At 34.8% G+C, this 14908-nt stretch overlaps 1 protein-coding gene across 4 annotated transcripts in view; it reads right to left on the bottom strand.

Moving 5' to 3' along the window:
• The window catches only part of ARAP2 (ArfGAP with RhoGAP domain, ankyrin repeat and PH domain 2), a 137285-nt gene that overhangs the window by 21487 nt on the left and 100890 nt on the right, over positions 1 to 14908 (bottom strand). For all 4 annotated transcript variants that reach the window (XR_008466694.1, XM_054203474.1, XM_054203473.1 and 1 more), the window contains 4 exons: positions 11478 to 11552; positions 10457 to 10574; positions 5682 to 5810; positions 817 to 956 (listed from right to left, as the gene is read on the bottom strand). Coding sequence is in view for 3 of the 4 variants with exons in the window: in XM_054203474.1 (XP_054059449.1) it covers positions 817 to 956; positions 5682 to 5810; positions 10457 to 10574; positions 11478 to 11552 (462 nt within the window). In the remaining variant the exon portion in view is untranslated. The remainder of the gene's footprint in view (positions 1 to 816; positions 957 to 5681; positions 5811 to 10456; positions 10575 to 11477; positions 11553 to 14908) is intronic.

The raw sequence follows: 14908 nt of genomic DNA, 5'->3' as shown, positions 1-14908 counted from the left end.
CTTGAGCAATGGATCTGTCTTTAAAAAAAAAAGTACTTTATGAAGGTCGGCAAGTGTACGGCTGTATTTGCCGGAAGGGCAAAAACAGCAGTTAGCAAAAATAAAAGCACTTTAACATATTTTTTATACATAGTTCACAATGTATATTAGTTTTAGACTTTAACACAAGCTGCATACACACAAAAATACTCTTTTAAAGAAAACTAAGAAGAAACTAAAACTAAAGAAAACTAAGCCCACCATGCGATTAAGTATACTTAAATTTGCTTCTGTGGAATTCTGAGGTATATCTACCAATGCTAGTTTTTGGAGGACTGTTGTTGGGAAGCAGGAGAAGATCTTGCTAGTGTATCGAGAGTTATTGTTTCCTATAATCTCTTCTATCATGACATTTGTAGGTATAAGAATCCTGTTGCTTGTTAATTTCCCAAACCTTTGTGTGAGATACCAAGAAAAAATGGCATGCAGCTCAGTTAAGTTCCATATTACTTCTACTGGTGGTCCATATTGTAAGTTTTCAAAAAACCTAGGCGCAGCGCAAGCTGTAGGCGTTCCTAAACACTGGTTTATTTTTATTTTTTAAAGCTTATAGTAATGCAAAATTCCAATAGGTAAATGAGCAACTGAGCCAAACTACTTTTACTAAAGCATCTGTGTGAAATAGTAAGATAAAAATCTTGTACTTCAACCCCAGACTCTAGAACTTGCCATTTAATATCAGAAATGTTGATCTGTTTGTGTTTCTTTTCTTTTTGATATGTAAAAGAAAGCTTAAGTGAGTGTTTAAGAATTTGCTGAAGAGTTCATCTGTTGTACCTTCATATCCTTATAAAGAAGCAAGTTTCCTTCCTGTAACACGAAATAACGCTCTTGAAATTTATTTCCGGACAGTAGTTTTGATGGTTCTTCTTTGTACTTCAGATTGCCTGCTTTCACGCTACCTTTCTCATTTTTCTCTATCAAGAAAATAAAAAAGCATTCTGTTAGAAGATTTTACAATGCTGGAAGCAGCTAGTTTGTAAATGCCCCTAGTATTACTGTTTATCCAAAGCCTAAAATTGCAATTTCACTCATCTGTTATTATTTTATATACGCAAAATTAATAAAATTAATTATATATAATTATATATGACATTTAATTACGTATTACATTAAAATATTATATATATTAATAAGAAAGGTACTCTTAAATATTGGCACCACTATGATTTTGATTACTGGGGGGAAAGAAAAGTACTGTTTCACTTTTAACATAACATGGAAAGACTCCACCAACACACTTTAATTAAAAGAATCTTTTCAGAACATAATGTGCAGTTAAATCCAAAAGTATGGCATGGAGACTTTTAATCTCTGTACTTCAGAGAGGCAAAATTTTTTCCGTAAAGGTCTGATCTTGTCATGAGTCTGTCTACATTTTTCTATTTCAGTCAAAATATACACAGAAGCACACATATATTTGGTATATACCAAATGTCCTATTATGCAAATACACTTTAAAGTGCATACAAAAAACCCAGTTAGGTTATATTTCAAAACTCAGAGTCAGATTCTACTATCATTTGCATGGTGTAGAGAGTGTAGACTTTGGGACTAACTTAAAAAGTATCTCAATTCCATCTTTCATAATGGCTAAAATCCAGCTGTTTAGAGAGTCAGAACTAAATTTTTCCTCCTCCTAACCCTAATTATTTGCAAAAAGATGATAATTAAAAATTGTGATTCTAATTCCCACTTGCTTTATACCTTAGTACAAACTGAAGTTATGAAAAACATTTGAAAATACAATGGAAATGAAAAAGATAATAAACTACTTTGATTTCATCAAACAAAACCAACTACATTGTAATCAGCGTGCTTGCCGTGTAAGAACAATCTCAAAAGAATATTTCCCAGTATTTTCATTAGAGTTTAAGATAGAGTCTAAAGCCAGAATCAATACATTTGAGCAATTAAAATCGGAAGTTAGTTGTATTGCCTCACTTGTAAGTGCAAGTATGCACACACAGTTAAAAATAAAAGCACTAACATATTCCCTCTTTGCCAATAAGAATATTTGTTTCATGTTCAGAATAGAAAATAATTCCTTATCCAGGCAATCACTTTTTTTTTTTTAACCATACCAAATGAGAGTAGCAGGATGCTTCCACGTCTGTACCAAATTGGAAGATTTTAGATTTCTGCACATAGCTCTGGACATGACAAAAGCTTGTTCTAAACTTCACAGCATTCCCACCATAGCAAATCTATGAAACACTTGATACTTACAGAGATCTTAGAAAAGCCTGAAGGAGGAAAAATAATCCTCTAAATTGATGATATTCTATATTCTTTAGAATCATTCTTTCATAAAGTAAATCTAAAATAATCGTGATGTGTCCTAATCAGAATGCTTTTTCAGATACAAACTTTACAAAACATGCAAAACTTTCTAGAACTTTGCAACTACCAGGCACTAGATGCACTCAATCCATTCACGATTGATCCACCTATGGTTTAGAAGTTTGCGTTTCAAAGAATATCTCTGACTAATAGCCCCTGTTCTCAGAAATCAATACTTCCCACTCAAATTACACAACTGTCTGTTGGTAAAATTTCAAGGACCTATATACACACACTTTATAGTGAAGCTATTCTCTCATATTTTTCTAAAAAATCAAACTTTAAGGTGGGAAATTTTCGGGAAAAGGATCTTGAAATAGAAGTAAGCTGTACCGAGTATCTCTTATACAAAATATAACGCACACCTTGCCCTTCTGAACAGCACTTGAAAGAGTGCTCCTGCAACAAGCATGAAAAGCTATGGAATATCTTGTCAAGAGGGAATAAATAAAGATCTGGAAGAAAGTGGAAAACTTACCGTGTATTTATTGAAATATATCAATACAAATAAACTAACACTTTCCTTGAAAAAGAAAGTTGATTTCTAGACAAGAGAAAATATACATCTAGACCTCAGTACAATGTTTGATATTGCACAACATGAGAAATTAGTTTAAAATCGGCAAAATGAGAATGAGTGCAATAATTATCAAAAAGGAGAATGTGCTATGTATAAGGAACGTGGGAAAAGTTGCACTGACAGGGAAGACAATGATAAGTTGCCAAGATGAAATGAGGCTAATAGAGTTGTTCCTTTAGGCTCACTATTGAACCAACATTATTTCAAACACCATGAAAGTCTCTGGAAGAAAAAGGAGAAAAGTGCTGATGACGCAAAGCTCTGAGGTAACATTAACAGAAAATAAGGTCAGGAATATCGTAATTTAGTCTGTAAGATTCTAACATAAATCACAGAACCAAGGGAAATTCATGGAATTCAGTTATAAACATAGTATACATAACATGATCACAGCCCTATTAATTTTAGTGCAAAGGAGGAGGACATCCATCTACCTGGTTGTCCATTTGTATCGGCTGAATCCACTGTTAAAAAACATACTTGAAACAGTAGTGCTTGCATGTCTGGCCTCAGCCCTACTACTCAGCGGGGAGGAATTATCCACATAAAGAGCGTAAAAGACTAAAAAAAATTAAGGTCTTCCCATCTTCCTTCAAGCCAGCAGTTATTTCTTGTGCTCTTTGAAATGGAGAGCCCCAACATAATCACAACTGCCTCCTCCTAGAGGCATCCCTCCCCCAATGACCTCATCCTGTGTCTTTTTTCACTCTGACACTATCTAGTGATGGAAGTACAATGTTTATCTAAAAAAAAACCCTTATATTTTTGTCCTGAAATAGCTGCTTATTTATTTTAACAATGTGCGCAGATGCAAGAAACAGAAACAATAAACGTGTAGATTCCTGCAACTACAAGATGTGGATGAATGGTACAGACTTTCCGTGCATCTTAGGCTACACTTAATATATACACTAGTTTACTGAAGCTAGTGAACTTGCTCCTCCAGTATTGCTAATGTTTCAGAGTAAATTTACAAGCTAAAAGTGGACTCAAAAAATCTAACAAGATGAAATTACTACAGAACTGTGTTTATTTTAAACATTATAACAAGATCCAGTTAGAAAAGGTAATGTTTTAGGAATTAAAGTATCTTCGCTATATAAAGGTTCCTTAAAATGGCACTTCCACTCTCAAGAAAAAAAAAAAAAAATCACTCTGCCGTGTAGTGTGCAGAGATCAATACTGTAAGTCTGCAATATAGCAGAGATTTTTTCCCTTCAAGCCACTAAGAAAACCAATATAACTTATTAAATAAGTTTTTAATTATTTTAACACACACAAAAAGAAGGGCCAGTAAATGTAATAATTCAGTCAGGTGTCAGTGCGTTTAGATTAAGGTCAAACTGAAAAGAACTGATGCAAACAATTACTCTGATGGGTTAGGACAACAAACGGATGTAGAAATTAGAAGAGAAGAAGGAGGGCAAATGGCAGATCTCCCCTTTAAATAGTACTACATTTTGTAAATTGACATTAGCCTAATCCTTATGTGTTTCTCAGAGCAGCAGTTCACACAGTCCTTATGACCCATTTCCTTTTCTGATTATACCTCAACACATACTGAGTGAGGTGATGGGATTTCATATATCAAGCTTTTAATGAAGTAGGGCATTTCTCGCTATTCACTATCCGCTATGACACATTTAGAGATAGTGAAACTCAAACCTAAAAGTCATGAATAGCGCGCTTGTTAAGGTTGGTCCGTATTTGTGCAATATGCTTTTACAGGAATAAAGGATGATGAGAGAAGGCTATTACTTTCAGAAGAATAAGCGTAATAGCGTAATTTTTATTTCTTGAAATCAAGACAGAAGAGATATGTAGATGGAGAGATTAATACCTCTGTATATGGGGAAGATAGGAAAAGAAAAGATGACATATTTAAATAAGTCACTAGATAAAATCAGGTGGGCATTAAACCAAGCATCGTGTGTCACCATTGCATGTTTTACAGTGACAGCATACAGGATTTCAACTGCTTGAGAACAGGGTAGTAATTTTGGGGCACATTTACATTCTAAACTCCTGCCTCTCTCAAAGCAAATACTACATATTATTACATGGGAAACTTAAATCCAGGTATTACGTTTAAAAAAAAAAAAAAGGACAGGGGCAGCTTGTAAACCATATTTTTCCAGTATATATTTGACCTATATTTCCTTTCAAGTGTCAGATCTAAATTCCTCATTCTTTTTAAAAGCCCCATACTCTCTAAGTCATTCAGTTACTTGAGTATGTCATTCAAATTAGCTTTGTAGTTTGGAGGCATCAGATTATATAATAGAAATTATTATTATTATATGACATACTAACATAATTATGTATAAACTGTATGTTTTATATACAATGTAATCATTATATATACAAGGTATACATATATATAGTCCACAGAGAGGGAGTATAGCGCAGTATACATGTGCACGGACTGTGCAGAACTGCACTATGGATAAAAGAGCAGTCTCAACCTTCACAGCCGAAATTCACAAACTAACCTGAATGCAGAGTTTCTGTATGCTTTTATGTTCAAATGAGAGAGCTTATAGTTTGTAGAAACAGAAACATCCATAATTTCTATGTTTTAAAAGGAAGTCAGCACAACCCTCAGTAAATTAAGTAACTCTTATAAAGCAGTAGTAATTCAGACATTCTGGGACATTTTGACATAATTGTCGTCCTCATATTCCCACCTGAAATACCTAAGTTTTAAAAAGATACGTACCACTGTAGAGTTTTATCATGTCTGCTGTTAGAAATCTCTTTATTATCAGATATGCGGTGCCAGGCTCTGGTAGTGAACTCCAGTGAAGAACTTGTTCTAGTACATTCTCTGTATAATGCAGAGGACGTTCTGAAAAACACCAGAGGAAAAAAAATACAACAATGTTGAAATAAAAAAAAAACAAAACCAACACAAAACCAGCAAGACTGGAGGCCCTTAGAAGTCACGCATGCCTATACACAACACTGTCTCATTCACTTTGAGCTGTAGAAGAAAAACACTGCTTTCAAAATACGACAATTAGGTACTTCGTTGACTTTCTGCAGCAACACTTCTGCTGGCAGGGTCTGCACAGGTAATGAATGATAAATTAAACAAGCAGTAGTCAAATGTTCAGTGACGCTTTTGTACTTAGTTATGAATATTTTCTCATATGAAGACACCAAAACATTGCTTTCAAACTAAATACAAAACAGGAACTATCACAGGGTATACTTACATATGATCAAACAGAATTGAGACCTGCAGCTATACTGGGCCTCATTGGGCTGGGCTCAATACAAAAAATGAATGAATCACAGCTACCAGTACTCTGCAATCAAAACCCAAAGAATTTGGAGCAGTTACAGTGAAAAAAACCCAACTGCTATAGATTGTATTGTCTGTTAATGATCAAAGCAGATTGAGACAGACTCTTGGTTTCATTACGTTCTTTTTACTAAAGGGAAAAATATGTGGTCTTACTAGGTCTTCTCCCTGTTGCTGTGGTCGGGGAATTTCCAGACTTGCTCTTTTATATTCCAACCTCATACAAAGAGTACAGCAACATTAAAATAAATACCAGTAGATGAAGGCATGAATAGACTGTATGGATGCACTTCAACACCTCTGTTGCTCAAACATACATTTGTTGACAGGTATCATCCATCCTAAAAGAGAAACTCTGAGACCCTTTCACAGGATGGAAAAATGTCAGCGATAAGAAAGTCCAGCCAGTACTCCGTACAAACCCCAGTTCACACACTAAAAGAAAGTAGGAAAGATCTTGCAAATAGTCCCTAAATCTGCATTATCAGATCCAGCAGAAATGTGAGTGTTAACGTGTACTGCAACACAGCCTGAGGTATCATCCAAGGCAACAATGACATGGATGGAGGGAGACTGTACAGTTCCCCTCTCTATTAATCCTTCCTCCACATGCACATACACATCCACACCAGACCCCAGACGGCTTTCAAGTGCTCAGCAGGAAGCACCTACTCTAAGTCATGAAAGCACAGAAACCTTAATGACTTTGTGGGCTTCAACTTAGAGCAGAGGATCCAAGTGTCATTTCATCTCCAAAGAGAGATTTTTGCAAAAGTTCTGAGTTTCCATTTGCATACCAACTTATGTGGGTCAGGCCTTGAGAAGAGCTGGGTACAGCTCCTGGAATGTCACACCTGTGTCACACTGTCATGTTGGGTCAGGCAGTCTAGCCCCGTGTCTCTTGAGTACTGGAGGGAAAAGTATGCTGCCATAACCTCATTTTTCATTTCTGCTAGGGTAGATGAATATGAAATGTCAACAGCTGCTTTGGGACCGTCCAGCACTACACTCTAGCAGAACATATTTTCCTGAACACCTGAACACCGGAGCTTCAGAAAGCAGCAGCCACAAATAACACACTTAAGTGACCGAAAAAACTACCGCTGTTTTGAGATGCAAAAATACTACCTTACCTGTAGACTTGTTATACCACTTATATAAAGATTTTGTTATTCAGACATAACAACAAAGCAGCCTAAAAAATGATACCACTCTGCAGACAGCAACTCAATCCCTACTTTATAACACCATTTCTTCTGGCCCTTTTGTTTTAAACGGTCACACTTTTAAAATTTCTTCTGAACTTTTGGGAAACTGTGGACTCTGATGTGATAAAGTTAAAACAACTTCTTGCCTTTGTACAAGAGAAAAATCCATTTTAAGGAGAAAAACTTTACAAATCAAAGGCAGGAAACACTGGCAAACCACCACATCTTCCTAGAACACCAGCACTCCCAGAGTAAACACCTACTGTTTTATTTATAGTTACATTTAAGACCATCTGTCATCATGGATTACATGGTACATAAATCATGATGCTGAAATGCATTAGCTATTTTACTGGCAACACACCTCATTTACAAACTATCCATCAAGAACAAATTACTAAAAAAAATATACACCCTATTTTGTAAAAGCATATGGTATTGAATGTTCAGCATTAGGTTAGATAAAATTATCAATTATTTAAACTTTTCTATATGCAAATAATTTAGTTGATTTTAATATTGAAATTTTACTATTTTGAACAGCAAGCAGTCAACACGTACGTCCAATTACCCTTTTACTTAGGTCATCATATGCTGGTAAATATCCAAACCCAGTTATTTTCACCTTAAACAACATTAACTATCAGGAGAAAATTACTTCTTAGAAAATATAAGATTCTAATTTTCTTGCCTTCTCAGGGTTCGTTTTCAGGGCAGTATATCTTAAAAAGTAAAATAACTCTCATAAAACTTCAGGACTGAGTGTAACCAACTGAACACCACCCATGCACTGGACAGGTACCAGACCATGGCAAGAAGACAGGCAGAAAACTCATTTCTGTCAGAAAGACACTATGATCATTAATGTATGTTTGAAACAAATAAGCACATTTTGTTTCTGTCATGACAGGTCAGAATCTTTACTTATTTTTAAATGCCTTAGATTACGTAATGTTCAATGATGTTTGTTAAATGATGCTAGTAAGATCAACTTACAGCAGCAAAGACTCAAGTAATTTTTTAGTTTTGCCACATTTGGACCGAAGACTACACAGGATTGTTTTTCTCTGTTATTTTCTCTGTGTTTCAGCCTTTTTGATAATCTACTAGATTCAACAATAGCACCACAGGAGTCTTTCTGAGTAAGTGCTTCTTACTAGATGTATTATTTTTATTTTTCAACATTATAATTCAGTTCGCCTGTTCTGATGCACAGATTCTTCCAGAAAGGGCTCCATGAAGCAGGTATTTCATCAACACAATCTCTACTGATTTGAGCTGGGTGCTGAATTCAGAACTTTATTTGGTTTGCTTTTTACTTCTTTGTTTTGGTTTTAAAACACTGGTATGCCATTTCTACTTTGTGTTGTAAACTCTTCTTTCAATGGGTTACACTCTAATCCCTTGCCAATATTTATTCTCCTATGTAGGGTCTGTAGCGTCTCACTTTAAACTTAATTGTGCCAATATTCTATAGTCATTAGCTCAGAAAACATTTCTAGCCCACACTAAAATACTAGTTGTTGCACCCAAATACCTCAAGAAGCTGCTGTGTGGTCTATCTTTTGTATTTACTCTTACGTTCTCTGGGCCATATCTTGTTTAGTTTTCATTTGCCAGTAAGTGTTATATATTAAGTTTAAGAAAATAAAATTCCCTCTTCAAATTCTTCCATTACTCAGTCAAAAGAAACAGGATTTCTAGAGTACTTGTAGGAGTTACCAGGACTCTTCTAAAGATAACAGATGCTAGTATTCTTTGTCAGTTGACACTTGCATCTATGAATCTGGAACTGAATTCTGTGTTACATCTCTACACAGCATCACCACAAGACTGCAAGATGCAAAGAGGGAAAGAGGGATCAGGATCATTTATTTTAGTCAAAACAGAGAATGCACTTCCATTCTCACTATGGATACTGCCAAGGTCAAGACTGAATACATCAGGAATGTTAATAAATCTGAAGAGATTATTGCAAGCACGTCTGAAAATCAAGTTACAACAAAACTACTCAAATAATCCTGAAACATTTATTAATCTTCATTTTCTCCATTTTTTAATTTTTTTTTTCTTAACTTGAAAACAGATACCATCACCACAGAAATAGCGAAGATACAGAAATAAACTCGTCCACAGTCCACTTCTGTAACATGAAAATAGTAAGAGCAGCAACTTACTGTGAAGGGCAAATAGACATTGCTTTTTACTAAAAGCATATTTCTGTCCCCCATATATTATTCAAAAATCAGATGATGTTAGTGAATATTCATCAAAATACAATGTTTTAATTAAAAAAAACAAACCTCTATTACTTTATGTTAAGTATCTCTAACAACAAAGTACAAGCTCCAGCATGCATAAAGCACTCCCAATGCTAAAACCTCTTCACAGTTCATGAATATTGTGACCATGTGACATTTGCTCTTGTTGGCAGCAGAACCATATTTAAAACAAATGTTTCAACATTCTGCTAGATATACCATAATGCCACTTGCCATAAATGCAGGATTACACACTTTATGCCTCTTTTTTCATTTGGACAGAGAAAATAATTGACTAAATAATAAAAAAGATCCTTTCCCCATAGTATTACAAGTATTTTCTGCAAAACATTATTCCTTATAAAAATCAACTGCTGACATTCTAATGAAAATATGTTTCTTCTTTAAGACTTATTGGTAAGACGTACTTTTCTATAGCCGATGAGTAATGAACTGAGAAGCAGAGTAATATAAAGGACATTTTTTTCAGACCCCAATTTATAAGCATTTTAAAACAATTCATCACATTATTTCTGGCAAAGTGTAGCAAGAACTAATGCAGATGCTCCAGTAACCAAATATAAAACTGAAGGCTAGTTTTTGTTTTGTTTCTGTAAACTTTTTAGTAACTCTTTAACTTAAGCTTTTGATTATGTTAAGTATTGAAAAATAAAAATAATAACATTTGATGAACATGCTTAATTTAAATGTCACTAACCTAGTTCTCCGTTTTCAAGTACTTCAAAAGCAGCCCAGATATCATCTTTGTTGGGAATAATGTTTTTGATTCCTAAAACATCATTAGTTAATTCTTCTGCTTCCATCAAAGGTGATACCTGTAATACAATTTAAGTCAGTTTATAATAGATTACAATTACTGATTTCTGATTTATTTTTTCCAAATTTTCCTCCCTGCAATTGACTTAAAAAAAAAAAAAAGCAACACATTTACTGAGTTGGAAACACATAAATTATTTGTCAGACTCCAGCATGCTTTCCTTATTTTGTTCCATGAAATCAAAGCTATAATTTTTAGCTGACATAATGTGGTAACTTGAAATTCCTTTTCTCTACCCTTGAAAAATTAGCGAAAAAGAGCCTTGATATGTTTTCTCGGGTATGGGAAGGTAAATATTACAGAAGTCCTATTTTTTTCTACTTCCTTTTTTACAATATCTGTCTTTTGTCATTACAGAATGATTGTTTTTTTTTTCCTCAGCATCCAAACAATAGAGGACTACTACATGGAGACAACTGTGTTTAAAATACACTGTAGGATACAAGGCCAAAAAGTCTCAATTACAGTAAGTAACAGCCTTTGGTTTCTTAGAACTCAAGGAAAGCAGATAGTCACTAGCAAAAAGAAAAATCAGGAGGACGGTCACTTAAATGGCCTTGTACTATTGAATAAAACCAGCATTCACTGAGCACTTGTTAATGTTCTTGTGTGTTGCACCTATAGAGCTGCAAGAATTTATACCACTGTATACTGTAGTAAAACTAAACGAGGACATCTCCCCTTTAAAAGAGCATCATAAAATTCTCCTTAAAAATACATAATAATCAGTCTTTACAAAATTTAGGCGACTCAGCAAATTAAAAAAAAATTAAAAGAATAATGATAGACATAAATTCATACTTCCATTATGTAATTATATAAAAACATGTACCAAAGTAAATTTAGCATACTTCATGAGAAAGTGCTTAGTAAAAACACTGTATCACTTTTGTACACTAACCCTGATTATAATACTACAGTCTGGCTCCTTTCTTTCCACGTAAACTTCAATAAGCAAATCTCCAGCCTGGGAAACCTAAAACAAGACAATACATAAAAAAAAATTAGACTGTCTTAAAAATATTTTAAGTATCCATTTAAACAGGAAAAGTACATTATCTAGTACATGTGCTAGAACCTACTGAACTCAAACTTTTTTTTTTTCCACCCACTTATCTACAAAAAATAGTCCATATGTTGACTCTAATGGGAAAACCTGCTCTATGTTCACTTTTATTTGACCAATGTAAGGAAAAAGAAGCCCTATTCACAGATTCAGGAGGAAAATCCAAACCCTGACTAAATCCAACAGAATGATATCAAACAAAATGAACACACTTTACAAATATAAGTTCAATTGCAGGAAAACTAGAGAGACATGAATCGAATGGAAATTTTAAACTTTTATTTGAGACTGCAAAGGGTAAGACATGCATGTACGTTAGTATCTTAAACTGTCGGAACCATAACTTTGATTTAGAGGTTAGCCAGGCTCACTTCAGAGACAAAACAGATCAACAGAATTTAAAACCACAAAAAAGGATGGGACAGGAGCCCCAAACTAAAATGAGTCTGTTAAAAATGAGAGGAAAATTTACAAATAACAGAACATATGGTCATATAGCTATATGTACATACCCAGATAATCAAAATTTGCTACTACAAAGACTAACAATGAAAACTTGTCATTACATAAAAAAGGAATCAAAACAAATGCTCTTGGTATCAACCTCTTAAATACAGCTCTTCAAATTTGTTGGAGAGATATCTAAATTTTATTTACAATGCTCACATGTGGAATAATTAGATGATAAAGCAAATGTATTACATAATATATAGTACTTTAACATACCCAATACCAACAAACAATTTAAGAATGTCTAACAATATGAAACTTACAAAGAAATTGGAAAGTCAGTAAATACTACATTTTATGATCAACAAGAAAAACGTGACTCATGAAAAGGAATTTAGTATTTTCCATCACTAATAGGTTTGCTCATCTATGGCAATAAAATTACCTTCGTGGATGTAAAATAAATTTGCTTTTCTACAGTTAAAAATGTTTCAGGTTTTGCCTGCTCTACTTCCCTTGCATTATAGTCATAAGCATCTTCAGAAGATTGTAATTAATCCCAGTACAAAAAATATCTTCTAAAACTAAATACATGGTGACAATCAGAGCACAGGAAGATAAATAAGACAGAAAACCGGACCTTTCAGGAGGTGTACCCTTTTATTAATAAGCCAATATGAAGAATTAATAAACAAATTAATATTAAGAATAAAAACTTGTGTCTTAATTTTGAGAATAGTATTCATAGTGATGCTACTTATTTACATATTACTACAAACAGGAAGAGGTTAAGAAAAGTAAAAAAACTATCATACAGAATAAGGTATGGAGAAAATGATAGAAACAGGTGAGCTTTGGGATACATTTTGACTAATTTACAGAAGCTAAAACTACATTTCTATAGAAAAATAAATGGCAACACTCAATTTTAAAGAATGTTAACATTCTGAAAAACGGTGACTTTAAAGTTAATTTAGCCTCTGAGAATAGAAAACTAATGGAAACATTTGTAAGGAAAAACATTACAAAGCTACTTTGAAGAAAGCTGCTTAATTATAGTGGCACAGACTCAAAAAAGCTCATTTAGTTGTAAAATTTGCTTTTCAGATGATATTACAGAAAAAGGTTGGAAATAAGAATGAAGCTGACATTTGATTTCCACTGGGCTCATGTAAACAACCGTATGGAGAGAAAATGTGATATAAATTACAGCAGCAAACAGGAACAGCTGGCATAAGTATATGGTGGACAGAAAATGAAGAGCGGCTAATGAAGTTCCACCTGGAACGGAACTTCAGTGACATTTCAGATATGAGAACTTCCAGGCCTTCAGCAGAAATTTGGTTCTGTTGTTCTCTGAACACTCTGCATCACTAACCTGGAGATAAAATAGCAACCTATATACCCAAATGTATTAAGTATCTGCATCACTAATTTTCCCGCAAATATGCACACATTTGGATGCAATAATGTCAGATTGTCAGATGTTAAATGGAGAAGATTCTTAAACAAAATTCTTAATTGTAGCTGCTTGAGGCCTAAGTTGGCAATCATCCACACTATTACATCACTCAGTTTGCACCATGTCATCAGTTTTAGCAGTACTGGAAGCCTATCTGAAAAAGTTCCCAAAGCGCTACCTCTCCTGCATAAGCCTGAAGTCCAACCAGCAGGTCCACCTGCTACATGGTCTGCCTATGCAAGTCTTCCAAATGTATAGTCTTGCAAACTGCTTACAGGCTGAACGATGGTAGCTACTGACAGAGGAAGCAGAGCAGCTGAAAAAGACTATATTTCATCATACCCCTTTTCTTTCATTGAAATAATGAAAGCTATCATAGAACGGTTCAGGTTGGAAGAGACCTTAAAGATCATCTAGTTCCAGCCCCCCTGCCACGGGCAGGGACACCTCCCATTAGATCAGGCTGCCCAAAGCCTCATCCAGCCTGGCCTTGAACACCTCCAGGGATGGGGCATCCACAGCTTCTCTGGGCAACCTCTTCCAGTGCCTCACCACCCTCACAGTAAAGAATTTCTTCCTAGTATCCAATCTAAATCTACCCTCCTTCATTTTGAAATGGTTACCCCTTGTCTTATCCTTACAGTCCCTGATAAAGAGTCCCTCCCCATCCTTCCTGTAGGCCCCCTTTAGGTACTGGAAGGGGTATAAGGTCTCCCTGGAGCCTTCTCTTCTCCAGGCTGAACAACCCCAGCTCTCTCAGCCTGTCCTCATAGCAGAGGTGCTCCAGCCCTCTGATCATCTTCGTGGCTCTCCTCTGGACCTGTTCCAGTTAAAGTTAAAGCTACACCATTCCAACTAACCATTGTTTCTATTCTGAAAATGTTTATCATATTTCAGGTCTGTACTGGCAAATACAACTCATGACAATTGACTGGGGTCTGGCTACTCTTCATGTGGTGTTAATGAAAGCATCAAATGCTAAGTCAGACTTAACAACAGCAGTTAAAAAGAAGTTTATATGGCCAAGCTTGATAAAATATAAAGTGTAGGCATCCATACAATCTAGTCTTTTGAAGTTATGAGTAATATGCACTTTATACTCATGACAGAAGTTATAAATGTAAAATATAACAAAGAGGAAGGTCAGTCTTTTTCAAAAGCACTTAGTGTTAGTCCAGGTCTGGCTCTAATGTATTTCCCCAGCAAAACCTACGGACAACACCATGCAGAGTTAGGGAAATGTTGAATTCTTCTAGAGAAAAAGTTATATACAAAATCTCAAAACATACTTGTAACCACCTAGAAGAAGCTTCTTTAATCAGTGGGCTTCAGACAGGAAATACTCTGAAATAAT

Source organism: Rissa tridactyla, chromosome 5 (genome assembly GCF_028500815.1).
Source record: "Rissa tridactyla isolate bRisTri1 chromosome 5, bRisTri1.patW.cur.20221130, whole genome shotgun sequence".
In the NCBI taxonomy this organism is placed as follows: Eukaryota; Metazoa; Chordata; class Aves; order Charadriiformes; family Laridae; genus Rissa; species Rissa tridactyla.
The sequence above is the reverse complement of the archived record's forward strand: the minus strand, read 5'-3'. Positions and strand labels throughout refer to the sequence as shown.